General features: G+C 51.9%; 1 protein-coding gene across 1 annotated transcript; it reads right to left on the bottom strand.

Moving 5' to 3' along the window:
• Nucleotides 1–126: 126 nt before the first annotated feature.
• Nucleotides 127–16,765, bottom strand: ARF1 (ADP ribosylation factor 1). Its single transcript, XM_056112308.1, has 5 exons — nt 16,722–16,765; nt 1,965–2,152; nt 1,781–1,891; nt 1,547–1,671; nt 127–1,311 (listed from the first exon to the last, which is right to left on the bottom strand). The coding sequence occupies exons 2-5, from the start codon at nt 2,110–2,112 to the stop codon at nt 1,150–1,152; spliced, it is 546 nt and encodes a 181-aa protein (XP_055968283.1). The 5' UTR covers nt 2,113–2,152; nt 16,722–16,765; the 3' UTR covers nt 127–1,149.
• Between the last annotated feature and the right edge of the window lie 2,943 nt (nt 16,766–19,708).

Here is a 19,708-nt window from a genome sequence, read left to right as displayed (position 1 = left end):
CCTGTAGGTTGGTAGGTGGCAGCCAAGCACTAGAGCCTGTGATATAGTTAAGAGATTTTATTCTAATAGCTATAATTACAGTGCTTGTTTGTCGAAATGAAAACTGAAAACAAGTATACAAAACAGTTGATTACTAATTGTGTATTGAAAGCAGTAAGAGGTTCCACGACACCAAATGAACCATTTCTGAGGTTTCCCCAAAATAAAGTTTAACAGCTCCAGCTTCTTCAGTGTTTATCAAAATACAAAAGAAAAAAGTAGAGGTCGTTGTTTTTGATGGCAAATCTGACCCTTGCAGGCTGAGGGAGGGAAAGCACGTGTAGCGGGTGCTCCAAGGGGTGTGGCTCCAGGGTGACCAGCCCTGCCCGCTTGCCCACACTCCTGCTGGTGAGACCCAGCCAGCCCAGAGTGAGCATGGGGATGACAGGGCTTTCCAGCCACGCTGACCCAAAGGAAGGCCCGGGTCCCTGCGAGAGGTCCAAGAGCAGCTGGCCGCAGCCCCCCAGCCCATCTCCTGGATGGCCATTTAAGCACGAATACAAGCACAAACGCTATGGACACGGGATGACCCGACAGCAAATCACAGGGACCCTATTGTGACCATGCAGAATGGATCGTCTCACGTTCCCGACAGGAAACAGGACCACACTCAGTCAGGCCTTTACTGCAGAATCTACACTAGGCACATTTCTCCTTTCTGTGTTCAAGTGTTCTCCTTATCTTGTATTTTAATTTTATTTTTAAAAAATGCACTGAGTTTGGGTTAAAAACCAACCTCAAAATGGATCTTAACACAGATTTGAAGCCCAGAGGAGGTGCGCCGAGCCTGTCAGACACAGCAACTCCTGGAGGCCACACGTGCCTAAAATCCCTTCTCAGTACTAACAGTGTGTTGATTCTCTTTTTACAATAAAAAAAGCTGAGTAATATTGCATAGGAGTACCAGAAACTGCCTCATTGGGAACAAAAACTATTTACATTAAATAAAAACCCGGTTGCAGGCTGCGTCTGCACATTTACAGCATGGTGAAGCACACTGTGACCAACCATGGAGACAGCTTCTGGCACTCACACCACAGGGCGCACGTTTGCCACATGAGAGAAAAGCGAGGGCGGAGAGGGGGTGAAGGGAGAGAGAGGAGTGCTGGCTCACTTCTGGTTCCGGAGCTGATTGGACAGCCAGTCCAGTCCCTCATAGAGCCCGTCCCCACTGGTGGCACAGGTGGCCTGAATGTACCAGTTCCTGTGGCGCAGGGAGTGCAGGCCCAGCTTGTCCGTGATCTCAGCCGCATTCATGGCATTGGGGAGGTCCTGTTGGCAAGGGCGACAGAGCAACCATGGTTAGCAACGTGTCGCATGCCCCCTCCCCCGCAAACTACCCGTGGGCCGCCGCCTCCACTCCTCCCCACCCCCACCCCGCCCCCCTTGCACTCTGAAAAAGCCAGCCTCACACCTAGCCTCTTCACTATCCTTTGCCCAATATGCAGTCCTACCAGCACACATCAGATACCCCCGGCGGCTGACAAGATGTGGAGGTGACGCATACCTGCTTGTTAGCAAACACGAGCAGGACTGCATCCCTGAGCTCATCTTCAGCCAACATTCTCATGAGCTCTTCACGGGCCTCGTTCACACGCTCTCTGTCGTTACTGTCAACCACAAAGATCAGACCTGCAAAGCAGCGGACATCAATGCATGGGATGAGTACATATCCCCAACTCTCCACCCACCATTTGTTTGGAAAAGGTGAATCGGAGGCCAAAAAAAAAATCACACTTACCTTGTGTGTTCTGGAAGTAGTGGCGCCACAGAGGCCGGATCTTGTCCTGGCCACCCACGTCCCACACGGTGAAGCTGATGTTCTTGTACTCCACAGTTTCCACATTGAAGCCTGGAAGAGCATAATGGCGGCATAAGTGCCCCACAGAGCTGGCCCCAGTCCCCCTAAGGCCCAGCCTCCTCACCTATAGTAGGAATGGTGGTCACAATTTCACCCAGCTTCAGCTTATACAGGATGGTAGTCTTCCCTGCAGCATCCAGGCCCACCATGAGAATGCGCATTTCTTTCTTGCCAAAAAGGCCTTTGAAGAGGTTGGCAAAGATATTCCCCATACTCGTAGATTGGTGGGAGCAACACTGGCCAGAAAAAAACCTGCAGAGATAAGAGCCCTCAGTCTGGTTCTACGCTGTTAGGGAAAACGGTAGCCCAGAAGTAGCTACAGTGAGTCCAGATAGCTCAGTTGTAGAGTAAGAAGGAGGATGGAGATCACTGACCCACAGATGGACAAATGAGATCACTTCATCTGATGAAATTCTGGTTCCACAGGGACCGGAGCAATCGTACAGCCAGCAGACCTGAGTTCAATCCCCAGCATCCCATATGGTTCCCTCCCCAAACACCTCCAGGAGTAATTTCTGACTGCAGAGCAAGGAGTAACCCCTGAGTATCACACGGTGTGGCCCCAAAACAATGAAGTGTTCAGGTTAGAGCCAGAGCAATAGATCACCGAGTTGGAGTGCAGGCTTTTCATGTAGGCCAGACTTGATCTCCCACATTGCATAGGGTCTCCTAAGCACAAAGTGTCCAGCTAAGGAGACAATTTCTCTTGGCTTCTTGAGTTCTACACCCAGCCTTAGTACCCAGTAAGCTGGGCCAAAGACTGGCCTCGCAAAGCTGTTCAGGGTGCGGGTGAGCGCCAGGTGGACATTGGAGCTGAGAGCACAAAGTTCCAGAAAGGGGCCAGGGTGTTACCTACCCCAGTTAAAATGCGAGGCTTGGTGATTCTAGGGGGACTCAGGAAAAGTACTAACAGGTGCACAGAAAAACTCCAAAGACAGCTAACAAAAGGTCATGTTGAAGTTCGCTTCAGAAAGCTAGGAGTCAGTTACTGCTGGGTGCCAAGAAGCTGAGGTGAAATGACCTGGTCATGGCAAAGGTCAATTCTCATGGTCCACATAACACCTTAAACCTGACAGGATATAGAAGTCTTTAGATGCAGAGGGAAGCCGCTGTTCTGGGAAACACTACCAAAGACACTCTACTTGTTTTAGGAATAGAAAAGGAAGAGGGGATCAAGGGAACTATAAAACTCATGCTTTGGATGCCGGAGGGACAGGTCAATTCCAGTTCTGCAAAAATAAAAACAGGAGGGACTGGAGAGATAGCACAGCGGGTAGGGCGTCTGCCTTGCACACGGCAGACCCGGGTTCGATTCCCAGCATCCCATATGGTCCCCTGAGCACCGCCAGAGTAATTCCTGAGTGCAGAGCCAGGAGGAACCCCTGTGCATCGCCAGGTGTGACCCAAAAAGCAGAATGAATAAATAAATAAAAACAGGAAACAAACTGGGAACAAAAAAAAGGAAGGGACGAAACACTTAATGTGTGTCTACAGTCAGTAGGCAGGGCGTTTCTGGGTGCAAGAATGTAAAGCATGGGCAGGAGTCTGCCTCCTGAGTAGTCCCAGCTCCACCCCGTAGGCTACCTTGACCATTGCCTACAAAGCCCAACTCCACCTCCCTCTCCCCCCTCCATGTTGCTTCTGCCTCCGACAGCTGAGCCATAACTACCAACATTGCTCCAGGCCTCCCCCATGGAATGAAGTCCTAAAGCCCTTTAAAGGGGACAACATTTAGTGGTTGAATACTACGTTTATACAGACAACGAGTTTGAGTTTAGGAAGTCACCACATAGCATCTTGCCACTCCTACCTCAGTTACCTATGCTCACCTTATCTATCTCCAGGGACCCTGGCAGCTCCCAACCCAAGCTCAGAGAAGCACTTCCTGCTGAGTAATGGGCTCTAACCCAATAGCTATCAGAGCACAAAGGTCCAGCAGTTGCCACCTCAGTGGTACTCTGGCCTCAGCACAGGATCTGACTTGCAGGATTGCCCAACCCAGGTGTTGCTTCACCTTTCCTCTGCTAGAATCACTGCCCACCAGTAAAAACCTGTTTCTCAGGTCCAGCTTTTTGGGTCACACCCAGCGATGATCAGGGGTTACTCCCTGGCTCTGTCCTCACGAATCACTCCTGGCAGTGCTCGGGGGACCATATGGCATGTCGGGGATCAAACCCTGGTCAGCCATGTGCAAGGCAAACACCCACCCACTGGACTTTCACTCCGGCCCCCGCTCAGGGTCATCTTAATGAGTCCAAATTTTAGAAGCAGTGAAAACAACTGACTCTTTCATAAGAGCTGTCCCATGCTTCCTTTCCCCCCTGTAAGTTTCTCAGTCAAGATGTCATATACTATTTCTAACACCCCAACAGCCTATAAGATACAAGCAAAGCACCAGTCTCTCTCTCAGAGACACAAAGCTCTGCAAGATCTCAGTCACTGAGGAACAACTTCTTTTCTCTCAGGTTAAGAGCACAATTTAACCAAGGGGGTCTTTGGAAAGAAAAATGTTTTAGGATCCATCACTGTGGATTAAGTTTGAAGGGGAAACCTTCACAGGTCATATTGTAACACAGCCAAACAACAGTTTTTGCACCATCACAGCACTCCAGCTGTGTATTATGTATATGTAAGTGGGGGGTGGGGTGGGGGGAAGCACACATGGCAATGCTCAGGGGACCATATGAGACGCCAGAGATCAAATCTGGTTTGGCCACATGCAAACGCCCTACCTGCTATCTAAGTTTCCCTGTTGTTGACAACTTTCAAGAAAGCAGCTTTCAATTACAGACTATATATAATAAATTACGGCTGTTCCATTAAGTAATGATAATAACTTCTGTACAGATCAGGGCCTCTTTATCTTGTGAGTGGGAAGTCTGTCATCCATTTCTCCAACCCAATTCGCAAACTTAAACTGGGGAGCAGGAGGCAGCAGTAGTAGATTTTTGATGGAAGGAACCAAAAAGAACTAGTCAACATTCTAGAACGGTCTGCATTCTGGTCTGCATCGAAGACGAGTCCCAATGAGATTTTATTTTTCACAACAGAACTTCTAGAAATTTCATTTTAGGGCCATATCTGGCAGGGGACCTCCTGTATGCAAATTGGTGTATACTAACTCCTTTTTTTTTTTTAGATTTTTATTACTGAAACACCATGAGGGTGTATACTAACTCTTGAGTCAGGTTCCAGAAATTTTTACCAAAACCAATCAAACACGGGGTTGGACTTAAAACACTAGTCATATCTACAAACTGCAGAAAGGATGAGCTCCAGAAACCCCCAGGCAACACCTGATTGAAAGAAGGGCACATGGTCTAACACATGGTCTAACACATGGTCACTTTACGCACGTCTCCCATAGCCACTGCTCTCTGAGAGCACTTTACACTACATGTTTGTTTTGGGGTTTGGGAGAGCCACAGCTGGCAGTGCTTAGGGTTCATTTCTGGTGTTGCTCAGGGGACCGTATGTGGTACCTGGGATAGAACCAGGCTTGGCTGTGTGTAAGACAAGCGCCTTAACTTCTGTCCTATACCGGACATTACATTTAATGCCTGAATCTTAGGAGGAACGATCCTCCCGTTGTTCATCGATTTGCTCAAGCGGGCCCAGTAACACTGTGAGACTTGTTACTGTGTTTGGCATACCAAATACTTCATGGGAAGCTTGCCAGGCTCTGCCGTGCGGGCGAGATACTCTCGGTAGCTTGCCGGGCTCTCCGAGAGGGGTGGAGGAAGCGAATTCGGGTCGGCCATGTTGGCTGCGTGCAAGGCAAACGCCCTACCGCTGTGCTATCGCTCCAGCCCTTAGGAGGAACAATCAGTGAAATTCAATGTAGATCGTTCTTTTTCACTTTATAACTCAATTCAAGAATCTGGCCTTTGGTCTATAGTAACATGAACGCTGAAGTCACTATTGTTAAACAGAAAATGTACACACCAACCATGAGGCACCTGTGGAATCAGCTTTAATTGCAAACTACAACAGAGTCGAAGAACTTAATCAATGATGGTCTCTTTCTGTATTCTCCCTTTGTTCTGGAGGGGAATGGGCGCCTCCCTACCACTCACTCACTCACTTCAGGGAAGGTCCGGATTCCCTGACCATAAATGAGGACCCCCCACTCTAGCAAAAAAGGTACAGATACCCTCTATCTGATCCAAAGGAAGCTTAAATGACTTGTACTAGAAAGAAAAAAAATATATCAGAGACAAAACCCATTAAATTTCCATCATCCCACATTATTAAAATATGTAACAAGTTAACGGAAATGACAGAAACCAAAGTAAAATGTGATTATAAAATGAGAAGCAGGAACCACAAGAGAAACCACAAGCAACTCCACACTCAAAACCACCCAGACATCCTCAAGCAACCTACTGCCAACCACTCACGGCCTGGGTTACCAAGAAGTGGCCCTTTGTAAATCGATTAGTACTGTACTTCAGACTTCAGTGGCAAGCAGAGCACTGGCAGTCTGGGACAGGCCTGGAGCTCAAGAAACCTGGTTCTTCTCAGCGAGTCATGATGAACCCAGTCAGTCCCAATTTCCACTCCACCTCCGTTCTCCAAGAGGTGCCCACCAAGCCCTTTGCTCCACTACCTCTTGGAAGCCAAGCTCAGACGCGCCCTTCCACGGGAAACAGTCCGCTCTATTCTGCTGCACTGTAGCCCTCGATACAACTGCTTTAAGGTGTAGTTGTGCAATAAGATCAGTCCTGGACAGAGGCTCAGCAAATACTGGGTCCAACTGATAGATGATGAAATATGGGTGGAGCAGTGAGTTGCAGAGTGGACGGACCTCCACGTCACCACACTCCATCTGACAGCAACGGTACCCGAATTCATAGAAGCCTTCAGGTGAAGCAAAGATCAAAGGCTGATCGCTGATCCACAGTTACAGTGGGGCCTGTGGCTTTCATACACGTCTGCACACGATGGCTGCCGAAGCCTTAGCCTGAATCAACCTCAGTGAGGGCAGGCATGCTGTCAAGCAATCTAACCAAACCCACACTCGCCACTGATCTTTTCCCCTTTTTTGGGAGGGCAGGGGGGAAGGCAGAGAGCCCATACCAGGCAGTGCTCAGGGGATCATAAGGGACGCTGGAGGTCAGCCACATGCAAGGCAAGCACCCTACCCACTGTGCTATCTCTGGCACCCAGACGCTTCTTTCGAAAACTTAATGATTAAAAGGGAAAAAAGGATAAACTTTAATATAATATAAACTTAATCACAACTTTAGTGATCCTCAGACTTAATTTTGACAAAATTTTGTGTCAATGTGTCAATATGGGATGCTGGGAGTTGAACCCGGGTTGGCCGCATGCAAGGGGAGTGCAGCGATAATGCAGTGAAATATAACAATCTCCCTCTGTTTCAAACAATCCTGTATAGGCTCTCATAGTCAGAATACACAAGGAAAGTGATTTGGGGCTTGATTTTGTCCAAAAATAAATTACACACTTGTTGTCATGGACAGAGAGAGTTCAACAGGCTGAAGCACAGGCTCTGCAAGGAGGAGGACCCAGGTTTAATCCCTGATCAAAGGAGTGAACCCTGAGCACTGAGCAAGTAGTCCGTGAGCACCAGAGTACAGGACCCAAAACAAAAATCAATAACAATTGTCTTCGTCACTCTAACTCTGTGATCATCACAATTTGTTATGTCATTACCAGGTTTTCCTGTTCTGATGCCTTCTCAAAGAGGCTGCCTACAGAGCTATCAAAGAAACGCTTTGGGACAGAGCAGTAGTACAGCAGGTAGGGCACTTGCCTTGCATGCGGCTGGCCCCGGTTCAATCCATGGCATCCCATATGTCTCATATGGTCCCCCCAAGCACCTCCAGGAGTAACTTCTGGGTTCAGAGCCAGAAGTAACCCCTAAGCATCACTGAGTATGACCCCAAAAAGCAAAAAAAAAAAAAAAAAAAAAGGAAAGAAAGGTCTTTCTACAAAGAACCAGGAAAGGGCTCTAAAGGGACCAGAGTCTGAAAGACTACTTTCACACCACTCAAAGAAATGAGGGAATGCAGCAGTAAGGTGAGCCCGTTGTTCCTTCTTACACCATAAGGGCAGGCAGGAAGGAAACCTGGTGCTTTCTCAGTAGCAAGGCAAAGTAAACTTACAGAGTGAGTGATTAAGCCAATCTCCAGAACCAGACTTTCTGTCTGTGGAGAACTTTGTTTTGTAAATAAAATTAGGAAATATTGCAGCCCCACCACTTTCTCTTAGGGAGACTTGATCTCTGAAGAAAAAGAACATTGGGATTAGTACTCAGAAAAACGCGCGCGCATATGTGTGTGTGTGTGTGTGTGTGTGTGTGTGTGTGTGTGTGTGTGTAGGGGAGTGATTGGAGACGCGCCTCATGCTCAGCAGGTACTTGCCAGGAGAGGTTACTATTTTCTTGGGGATCTAATCTCCGGACTAAAGAGACACAGCAGGAGCTGGAGTGATAGCACAGCGGGTAGGGCGTTTGCCTTGCACACGGCGACCCGGCGACCCGGGTTCTATTCCCAGCATCCCATATGGTCCCCCCAGCAGTGCCAGGAGTTAATTCCTGAGTGCAGAGGCAGGAATAACCCCTGTGCATCGCCGGGTGTGACCCAAAAAGCAAATAAATAAATAAATAAATAAATAAACACAGTAACTTCTCAATGGATTGCTTCCTGCCTCTGGTCAGGCTTCAGACCTTAGGCAAACCTGTCTCCTCAGGGCCTTCATTGCTTTAAAAAAAAAAAAAAAAAGAGGAGGGGGGAACAACAACCTGGTATTGCCCTCTGGTGGAAAATTGCCCAACCAGATCTGGGGCATGAGAATATCTTACACACACTAACACAAACCCTCTCCAGCCACTCACTCTCAGGGGAGTATGGCCCCCAATATGAGAGAGAATTCCCAGGTTTCTAATTTCAGTCAGATACTTCTCACCTTTAGATTCCTCTCCATTAATTTTCACTGAACTCAAACCCTCAAAGGTAGACCGGCTTTCTCCAATTTATCAAGAGCAAAACCATGGAACACCAAAAACTTCCTCTTTCCCTCCCAAATATTCCCCACTTGGGGGTGGGGGAGGAGAGGCTACTAAGGAATATTCAGGTGGCCCAGGGTCCCTACTGGCGATGCTTGACCAACCAGGTCAGCAGTTCAATGCAAGGGTCCAAAGATGTGGGCAGCTTCACCCTATGGTGCTAAGGATTATCCTGGCACCACAACAGTACTTGGGGACATCCAGGGATACACATGGAATTGCTGTGGCAAAGTGGGAAAATCACTTGACACCAGAAAGTGAACGAAGCAGGCACGTGCCTCATGCCTTTTTTTTTTACTTATTGATTTTTTTTTTAGCTTTTTGGGTCACACCCAGCAATGCTCAAGGGCTACTTCTGGCTCTGGCCTCAGGAATCACTCCTAGTGGTGCTCAGGGAACCATGTGGGGTGCTCCAGCACCGAACCCAGGTTGGCCACATGCAAGGTAAACCCTACCCACTGTAACTACTGCTCCGGCCCACATGCCCCATGCCTTAACTACTGTACTACCTATCTCCTGTCTCCAAATTTTATCTTTAGCACCAAGCCTTGCCATCTCTTCCTGGGGGTTGGTAACTAATGACCTGTAACTTAATCCTGGCAACCTCATTTTCCCTCTGACATCTGCTATAGCTTCCACCCCAGCAGGAACTCTGCAAAGACAAGTATGGGAACTGCTAGTTGACTGAAGAAAGTTTATTTTCAGAGTTCCCAGAAGCTCCAGGTTCATCAAGTCAGTGGCCTCACAAAGGTCTGAACTGATGCTCCCTGATATCCTAGAGTTTTATAGTGCAACCTCAAGGGTCCTGAAAGGAAGCAGGCAAAAAACACAACCTCAACCAATATCCATACCAGTCCAGCAAAAACAAAAAGCCATTATGTCACACAAGTAACTGTTAACACACTGGGAAATGAGGGACAGTGAAGTATAAGAGGCGTGCTTCAATACTGGGCACATCTACCACATGGGTATGAGCCAGCACCTCGAACACTGTGGTGTCTGCAAAGCGAGTGTTTTCTTTCCTTCTTTCTTGGAAACAGAGAACTGCTAATGGTAAAGTTCTGAAAAGAACAAAATACAATCACCCTTGATTTACAAGTAGATGTTTTCCAGGAAAGTCCAGAACAATTATTAAAACCACGCCCCCCCCCCCAAGTCACCTTACACAAACGGGATTCCCTCCTCTCCGCACCCACCCTGCCAGGTCCCTCACGCCCAACACGTGCACACCAGTGTCAGAGACGCTTCCTGTTCCCTCCAGACCCACAGGCCCCTCACTCCTTTAGACATCTGTGAGAATGACAGAAGAACTTCCTGACACACCTCCCACACCCACTCTGTAAAGGCTGATTCACTATGCTCAGAACCCACTCCCTTTCCTTAAGCACAGTTGGCCGGCCTGCCTGCCAGCACAAAGCCAGCCTTCTGCTCACTGCCATAGCTGCATCATCTCCACCAGCCCTCACACTATGCCCCAGGGTCGCCTCTGCCCCCACCTGACTCACATTCCTCCCCATCTCACTCATCTTCGCTGGAAACTTCTTTGAGTACCCAAGGGATTCACTATCAGGGAGACGAGAAAAGTCAAAGAACACGCAGGCTCTCAGATTAAAAAGTGAGGGGGTGGGAGGCTGGTGGGCAGGGAGCAGACACAGTACGGAGGTAGAGCATTTTGCCTTGCACAAAGATAACCCAGGTTCAATCCCCAGCACCCGGCATGATCCCTGGGCCTTGCCAGGAGAGATCCCTAAGCACAGATCCCAGTATCACCAGTGATCACCCAGTATCACTGTATCACCAGGTGTGGCCCCAAAACAAAAAAAGTAAAAGGATTAATCACATACAGATGTGATTTTCCTAAAAATTACTTTGTCAGGAAAAACATCAATAATTTCATGGTGGTTTAAAAGCATACACAGTGGGACTGGAGCTATAGCACAGCAGGTAGGGCGTTTGCCTTGCAGGCAGCATCCCATATGGTCCCCCGAGCACCGCCAGGGGCAATTCCTGAGTGCAGAGCCAGGAGGAACCCTTGTGCATCTCCGGGTGTGACCCAAAAAAAACAAACAAAAACACACAAAAAAAGCATACACAGTATGGTGCAGCTAGAATGAACATTCCTCCATAGTCCAGAGGAAGCGACGGGCACAGAAACGCTATTTACTTAAGGGCTAGGAAGCAGCACCCCAGCTTCCATACCACAGGAAGGCGTGTCCAAAAACCTGCTCCTTAACCTGTCTCAAGTTCTCAAGGTGCCTTCAAAAATGCCTCCTCACGATCTTCCAAGCACTTGTTAAAATTTTACAACAAAGGGCCAAAGGGACAGTACAGTGGGGAACGTGCTAGCCTTGCATGCAGTTAACCCGGGTTTGATCCCCAGCACCCATATGGCCCCCAAGACTGCCGGAGTGATCCCTGAGTGCAAAACCAGGAGTCAACCCTGAGAACTGACGGATATGACTCAAAAACAAAACCAAAGACTTCACATCACTTTTATAGATGAAAAATGCTAAAAACTAATTATTTTTTTAATGAATCACCGTGAGGTTAAAGACTATTTTAAGCAAAGCTTTAACACCTAAATCTACGTTAGACACATGATCTCTTAAACATAAATAAATGAATGTGAGTTCATTAGGAACCGTATTTGCCTACAGACAATACAGGAAAACATTAACAGCAATTAAAAAAAAGACTTTTGTTCTGAATCCTGGGATAAAAATGATGGCAAAATGGAAGCATAGAGCCAGGTGCAGTTCAGTAGCACTGCATTTGAAGCCCTGGTTCTATCACTGACACAAGAGCAGGCAGAAGAGGAGGAAGAGGAGGTGGGGAGGGGGAAGGGGGAGAAGGAAGAGGAGGAGGAAGAAGGGAGAAGGGAGGAGGGGAAGCAGCAGCCGCCACATCTAAACTTTCCCTTCATTCCTGCTCTCCACAAATTAGACAAGAGGCTGATTTTGAGATTTCCCCACCACATCGTGCAAGGGGTCATGCCTGGAAGGTACATACATCCTCTATGGCTGATCAACATTCCCTGACCCATGACACTGCATTTCTTGACCATTTGAACGTAAGTCAAACTGATATGAGGCTTCGAAAACTTCACGTTAGACTCGAGAGACAGTTCAATGGGCTAATTTAGAGAACATCCTTTGCACAAAGGAGACCCAAATTCAATTCCCAAAACCCCACCGAGAGTGGATCCCCCACTCAAGCACTGAGCCATGAGTAGGTATGGCCCAAAAATTAAAAAAAAAAAAAAAACCCTCATCTGAAAGTTTTCAATATCTCAGAGACATAGAACCACTGAGAATACTTTTTAGCTTCCCAAATATGGCATTTGTAAAAATAAATCAACACAACACATCTTAAAGTGCTTTTCACAAAACAGTTCTTCAGAAAACGAATCCTGGCTTGCCAGCACTCCTTTAGGATTTAAAAACTTAAATGTTTCCATAATATACAGACACTTCTAATTTCTGAAACTATGTGGGGGCCAGCCAATTTACAGCGCAGTGTTGCTTTACATGTGGCAGACCCAGGTTGGACCCCCCCCAACACACACACCTCTCATATGGTCCTTGAGCTCCACAGGGAGGTCCAGCAGCCAGCCCTGAGCAACCCAACTCCTCCACGCCCCCCAAAAAAACAACTTCTGAATCTATGCATAAAAATCCTAACTATGATCAGAGGCACTTATCAAAGAAACTTCAGGTATTTTCTCCTTGACAAACAACTACTCCCAACTGCTCTATTGCCTGAGGGTAAAGGGAGTTTGGGCCACACCAAATTGTGCTCAGGGTTTGCTCTAGGAACTATGTGGAGTGCTGGAAAATTGAACCCAGGTCAGCTGCATGCAAGGCAAGCACCCTACCCACTGTATTATCTCTCCAGTCCACCCTTGCTATATTTAAAAATCAGTCTTTTGGGGGACTGGAGTCATAGCACAGCAGGTAGAGTGTTTGCCTTGCACGTGGCCGACCCAGGTTTGATTCCCAGCATCCCATATGGTCCCCTGAGCACTGCCGGGAGTGACTCCTGAGTACAAAGTCAAGAGTAACCCCTGTGCATCGCCAGGTGTGACCCAAAAAGCAAAAAAAAAAAAAAAATCCTTTTTAATGCTTTGTTTCTGGCCTTCTTTTAGTCAGCATTTGATCAGAAGTTCCACTTTTTCCTTTCATTTTGCAGAGACTGCCCTGCCCTGTACTCACTGGCACTATACACAAAAATAAGGAAACACAGGTGTGTTATAGCATGATTGGGGTTAAGGTACCTGCATCAGTCTTTGTTCCTACCAGTGCAAGGTGGTGGTGTGTGTGTGGGGGGGAGGGGGTCCGCTGAGTAGGATTTGAAATAATCTCTCCTAGGTATATAAAGTTATGAATAAGGAATCTTGGTCACTGGAGCCAATGTATGCAGCTGACCCAGGTATGATCCCAGCATCCAGTCTACTCCCCCAAGACCCCACCAGGAGTAATCAATCTCTGAAAGCAGTTAGGAGTAAGCCCTGATCACAACCAGATGCCCCCCCACCCCAAATAAGAGTTTTTTATTAGGCTCTGCCACATTTCCAGCTAATCCAATTTATCTCTGTCATGTGAGAAAGCTGAACTATCACCTACAATAGCGATACAGCTATACAATTATATCAGTTGCAATCTGGCCAAGCTTCCTGACCTACCACCCCTTTACACTTAGAAAATAAATAAAAATAAAAAGTCACTCAAGGGCCAGGGAGAATATAATGGCTAAGGAGTTTGCTTTGCCATGGGTTCAATCCCTGACACCCTATATGGTCCACAGAGCCCACCAGGATTGATCCCTGAGCTCAGAGCCAGGTGTGGCCCCCTCCAAAAAAAAGTCACTCGGGTGACTCAAGGGCATGGGTGCTGGTGATGCTAACTCTACACCAAAATCATGGATGTCAATGCATGTGAACACAGAACCTAAACCATTACTAAACACCAACAGCCCTTAAATTTTATCTTAATTTAATAAAGTGACTAGGGCTGGAGACATAGGACAGCAGGTAGGCATTCTCACTTGAGGCTGACCTAGAGGTCATTCCTCCACACCACATATGGTCTCCTGAGCATCACCAAGAGTAGCACCTGAGCACTAATGACTGTGGCCCAAAACCGGAAGGAAAACAAACAGGAAGTACCCCTCAATTATACCCCAAAGGCTCCCATCCTGGGATTCATTTTGGGCATCCTCCCCAACCTCAACCCCCAAAGTGCGGAGGGGAGAGGGGAAGCTATACATACTTTGTAAAGCAGTGCTTTAGAGTTTATAAATATTACAAAAATTCGAATAAAGAACCTGCTATGTGTGACCCAGAATGACTCTCTCCCTCCAACTCACTCTCACTCACACTCTGGAATCAACCATATTCTCATCTACTCACACATTCTCACATCAGCCTTTTCTCTGGACTAAGAAAGGTTAAACCCAATCCAAAGAAGCCAGAATTGTTTCTAAAGACCACTTCAGGGCTGGAGAGATAGCACAGAGGGGAGGGCGTTTGCCTTGCACACGGCCGAGCCAGGTTCGATTCCCAGCATCCCATAGGGTCCCCTGAGCACTGCCAGGGATTCTCCTAAGTGCAGAGCCAGGAGTAACCCCTGTGCTTCGCCAGGTGTGACCCAAAAAGAAGAAGAGAAAAAAAAAGACCACTTCAGATAAAGATGAGAACATCTTTACTAGTACCCTCCGCAAAAGAACAGCAGCTAAAGCACATCCTCTTACTCTGTTTCGGGCCACACCAGGTGGAGCTCGGGAACCACAAGCAGGGCCAGATTCAAAGGGGTGGGCCCTGCACAAGGCAAGTCCAGAGCTCTCTCTGGTGGTTATCTAATGTAAGATCCAACCAGAAGGGGCATTTCATGTTTCCCAGCCATCTCTACACCTTCCTTTCATTTTCTCAATTTCGGAACAGGAGTTGATATTCAACAGTGCAGTACTTGCCAAGTGCCGTACAGCCAGGACCATTTTAGCCACCCTGCCCAACCTCAAGCCCCAGGGCGGGGGAGCTATCCACACTCTGTCAAACATCGCTTTGGAGTTTATAAATATTACAAGAGAGCAGGGGACCTGCTCTGTGTGACCCAGAACGCCTCTCCGGGTTCGACACCGGCTCGGCCGAGGGGGCGGGGGCGGGGGAGCAAGAGCTGGAAGGTCCGGAGGCACCACACCACGTGGAGAGCGGATGGATGGCTAGCCCAGGGCGGCTGGACTGCGATCGTTTACTGACCCAGATCAGTAAACCATCAGGAGCCCTTGGAATCCACTGCCCAAAGCAACTCGTTTCAAGGAGCCTGAAGAGAACCGACTCAATTCTCGGAAACCCAGCTAATATGCTAAGTATGGACTCTTTGCTTTTGGCGTCACACCCGGCTCTGCACTCAGGAGTCACTCCTGGCGGTGCTCGGGGGACAGGCGGGATGCTGGGAACCGGACCGGCTCTGCTGCGTGCAAGGCAAACGCCTCCCCGCCGTGCTCTCTCCAGCCCTAAACAAGGACTTCTACGGGATCATCCAGCTCGCCAGCCACGCGCCATTACCACGAACCTCGTCAGTCTCTGCCGACAGCTGGCTCCGCAGAACACTGCGCCGGGTAATGGTTCACACCGGACTTCACCGAGAGGAAACAGAAAAACGAAACTCCACTTTATCGGGCGTCAGGCCTTCTGGGAGGCGACTGAGCAGGTCTGAACGTCCTTTAGAATTGTGCAACAGGAGAAACGACGAACTGACCCACATGATTCGAAAGCAAAAAAAAAGGATCTACCGAGAACAGAGAGGGGCTGTTTCTGCTTCCCCCCAACTTTCCTTCCACCGGACGGAGGCAGAGCGTGCGCTGGGTCACTAGGGTCCTCCAACACGGGCTCGGAATCCTCCTCCAGCAGCAAATCCGAGGGGCGCGCGCGGAAGCCGCACGCTCCCGGGGCCCAGGGACCGGGTCCCCAGGTCCGCGGGCCCCCGGAGGCTGACGCCCGCCAGGCCCGCGGCAGAGCTCGGTCGGGGCCCGCCCGGCACCCCGGGGACCCCCGGCCCCTCGCGCGGCCCCGGGGTGCAATCCCGGGCGACCCGTGCCCGGCGCCACGGCGGGGCCAGGAAAGGGAAGGAAGTGCCGCCCCGCCCGCGGCCCCCGGGCACTTCCCGGTCCCGGGCCCGGCGAGCGGCGGCCCGAGCCCCAGCGCGCGGGTTAAAGGTCACCGGGGGGGAGCGGCCGGGCCGGGGCAGGGGGGCGCGGCCCCGCCCGGCCCCGGCCCAGCCCGACCCCCGCCCGCCCGCCCGCCCGCCGCGGCCCCGGCCCGGCCCCACCCTGCCCCGCGCCCGCCGGGCCCCGCGGGAGCCAGGCTCGAACCCGGGCCGCCGCGTGACCTTGAGCGCGTCCCGCGCGGGGCCCCGGGTCCCGGCCCCGAGCGCCGCGGGCCGCGGGGGAGGCGGAGCAGGAAGCCGGCCGCCGGGACCCCGCTTTCCGGGCCGGACTTCCGGGCGCCCCCCGGCCGGGCCCCGGCCCCGCCGCCCCCGCCGGGCCCGCGGGCACACCGGGCCTGCCCCCGCGGCCGGCCGCCCCCGCGACCCCCGCCCGGCCCGCCCGGCCCGGCGCGGCGGGGCCCCCGCGGCGCCTCGCCCGCGGCCTCCCCGCGGCGCCCGGCCGCTCCCGCTGCGGGCCCGCCTCGCGCCGTCCGCCCCCGGCCCCGCGGCCCGCGGCCTCGGCTCTCGCGTGCCCTCGGCCCCTCGGCCGCCCGGGCGCTGCCCGCCCGCCCCCGCCTCGCCTCACCCCGGCGGCCGCGGCGCTGCTGCTGCTCCGAGCCAGGCGTTGGTTTCGCTCCCACAAGATGGCGGCTCTGACGGCGGCCACGTCAGTGCCTGCCGCCGCGGGGGACGCCGGGAAACGGGGCGGGCCGGGCCCGCCCACTCGCCGCCCTGCGCACGCGCGGGACCCAGGGGGCGGGGCGGGGCCCGCCGCGGGGGCAGACGCGCCCGTGCGCCTGCGCCGAGCGGAGCCCCCGGCGGCTCGCGGGGCTGCGGCTGCGCCGGATTTCCCCCCACCCCCCACCCCCCAGCGCTGTGCGGCGCCGCGTGCGAGCCGGGCGCGCCGGGAGCCTGCGGACTCGAGGCTCTGCCGGTCCGGGGCGGTCAGCGGCCCCCTGCGGGCCGTGCAGGCGCGAGGCGAGGCAGTGACCGCCGCCGCCGCCGCCTCGTGCGTGGGTCTCCCGCTAAGTCCCTTTCTGTACGCCCACCCTCCGCGCGGTGGACGGAGGCCAGCAGGTCCAGCCCTGCCTGGCAGGGACAGGATCCAGCTGCTTCGCCCAGGCAGGCCTCCGTCCTGGGGTGGAAGCCTGCAAGCGCGCACCAGCACCGCTGACCTCTCGAGACGCTGCTGTCGCCCAGGGCCTGGGCTCTGCCCCTCTGGCCTTTGCCCCCCAGTCCAGACTCGACCTCCAGCTCCTTGCCGTGGGGCGGTTTTGCACCCTGGCCCTGCCGGGAACATTCATACAGAGTGCCCTTAGGAGGCTGTAACTCACGGAGGAGGAGCACAGCGCCTTGAGAGGGCTCTGGCTCCCCACCCTCACAGCTGGAAATCTGCAGTTGGACGTTATCCCCCTAGAAGCATTCTGTTGGTTTGTCTGGGGGCATACCCAGCAGTATTCTGGAATAACTTCTGACGTATTCCTGCTCGTGGGACTTGGGGGGCGGGGGTACAACATGTTTTGGGCACACAACCTGGCGATGCTTGAGTGATTCTTGAGTGCAGAGCCAGGAGTAATCCCTGAGCATCGTGGAGTGTGGCCCAAAATAAAATAAATACTAGGATAGATTCCTGTGTGTCTTTTCCTGCAGACAGGAATTTGCCTTCCTGCTGTCTCGGTCTTCCTGATTTCTCCCCATCCCCCAGTCTAAAAAAAAGAGGGTTCCTTAGGGCTGGAGAAATCGTAGCCAGCAGGGTACTTGCCTCAAAACAGACAACCAGAGTCTCACCATCAGGTCCCTCGGGAGTAATTCCTGAGTGCAGAGCCAGGAGTAACCCCTGAGCATCACTGGGCGTGGCCCCCAAACAAACAGAACCAGAGGTGCCTTCAGAACAGGCTGGTGCTGGGAAGCTGGGATAGCACAACAGAGAAAGCATCCCCACTCCTGGAAGGAGCCCTTCAAGGAAGTGCCTGGGGAAATGGCACAGTAACTAGACAAGGCCAATTAAGGAGCCAGGACTTCCCTTTCACTCTTCCAGAACAGGACACTCTGGAATGGGGTGCTCTGACCAGAAGGGGGCAGGGCGAGCCAGCTATAGGACTGCAGTCTTTGCTGTCAGGTTCCAAGACCCCAGCTCAGAACCTCACCATCAGCTGACCCATAGCAGAGTCTAGCTGAGTACTGGAGTCCAGTTCCATCCTCTTTCAAGTTACCTGTGTCCTGAGCACCAGGTTCGACATAGTGAACAGAAGGTATCCGGGGAACGTGTCCAGGAGGACGTCTTAGAAGAAATGACCTGAGAAAGGCGGGGGATCTGAGACGAGATGCCTCAGGTCCACTCCTTTGTGTCTGTCTGATGGGGTCTGCACACAGCAGCCTCAGCGTGCAGTGTGGCCAGTGTCTTGGAGGTGGTCACTTTGTCTCCCTCTGATTCTAGGCCATAAGGCCCTCTCAGCTCCCTAGATCTGCACGGCTCCTGCTCCAGGACCTTTGCACCATCTGCCCGTCCAGGTGAGCACCGTCCCTCACTGCACCCACGCTCTGCACCTGATTGAATAAGCAGACTTCTCTGCCCCACACCGCACTCTCCTGCACACTGGCCTTGTGTGCTGTCTTGATTGATTCTGCTGGTTCTGTCCTCTGGGCCCTTCTTCCTGCAGGGCCTTTTTGTGGGGACATACAAAATGCTTAGATTATTCCAGAGATGCTGGGTGACAGCATCAGACACAGACAGCAGGGAATAGGAGGGATAGCTGTCCATTCGCTGTAGGGCTGCAGACACGGGTGTCTGGCATCTGACACCGGGCCCCCACCTCCCTGCACCTGCCCCACCCCAAGGCAGACACATCACTGCCCTCTGGAGAAGAGCAGGGTGAAGGTGGCCAGGTGGGGGCGCTCCTGTCCCAGTCACGGTCTTGCTGGCTGGGAACTCTCATCTTTAATTAAAACCCGCCCCTCTGCTTGACCCCACTCTGCCATCACATTCTCCACTTAATTGGGGCCCTTCAGAGCAGCTGAGGTTAATTAAAAAGTTCGATGACAGCATCTCGGTGTCCCCACATCTGCTGCCAGCAAGCCAACACCGCCTTTGTGCCCCCCTGGACCCTGGAGGGAGGCTGACCACTCCACCTGAACCCAGGGGCTCCCTGCAGGTCCAGCGTCCTCACCGTGGCGTCTCCCAGCAAAGGTTCTCCGCAGACGTCTTGAGGTCCTGCCCAGAGAGGGCCGGGCTGGTGCCAGGGTCCTCAGCCAGCCCAGAGCCCAGTGCTGTCTCTCAAGCTGGCCTGCCCTCTGCACCTGCAGGCTCAGCAGCCCCCAAAACTGAGTCCCCCTTCTTTCTTCTTACACATCTTTTCGAAAAGATGCAACTAGGGACTGCAACCAGTGGTGCTGCGGTGGGGCCAGGGGTCGAACCCAGGGTTCCTCACATGCCAGCCAGTGCTCTACCGCTTCAGCTCTCCCACATTTTCTTTAATGAAGATTTGTACAGCGTCCCACACCTGCCTGTGCCCAGGCTCCACAGTGCTGAGAAGTGCCAAGGGTATTTGATATTAGGGATCAAACTCAGAGATC

Source organism: Sorex fumeus, unplaced genomic scaffold (genome assembly GCF_029834395.1).
Source record: "Sorex fumeus unplaced genomic scaffold, SorFum_2.1 ptg000017l, whole genome shotgun sequence".
Taxonomy (NCBI): domain Eukaryota; kingdom Metazoa; phylum Chordata; class Mammalia; order Eulipotyphla; family Soricidae; genus Sorex; species Sorex fumeus.
The sequence above is the reverse complement of the archived record's forward strand: the minus strand, read 5'-3'. Positions and strand labels throughout refer to the sequence as shown.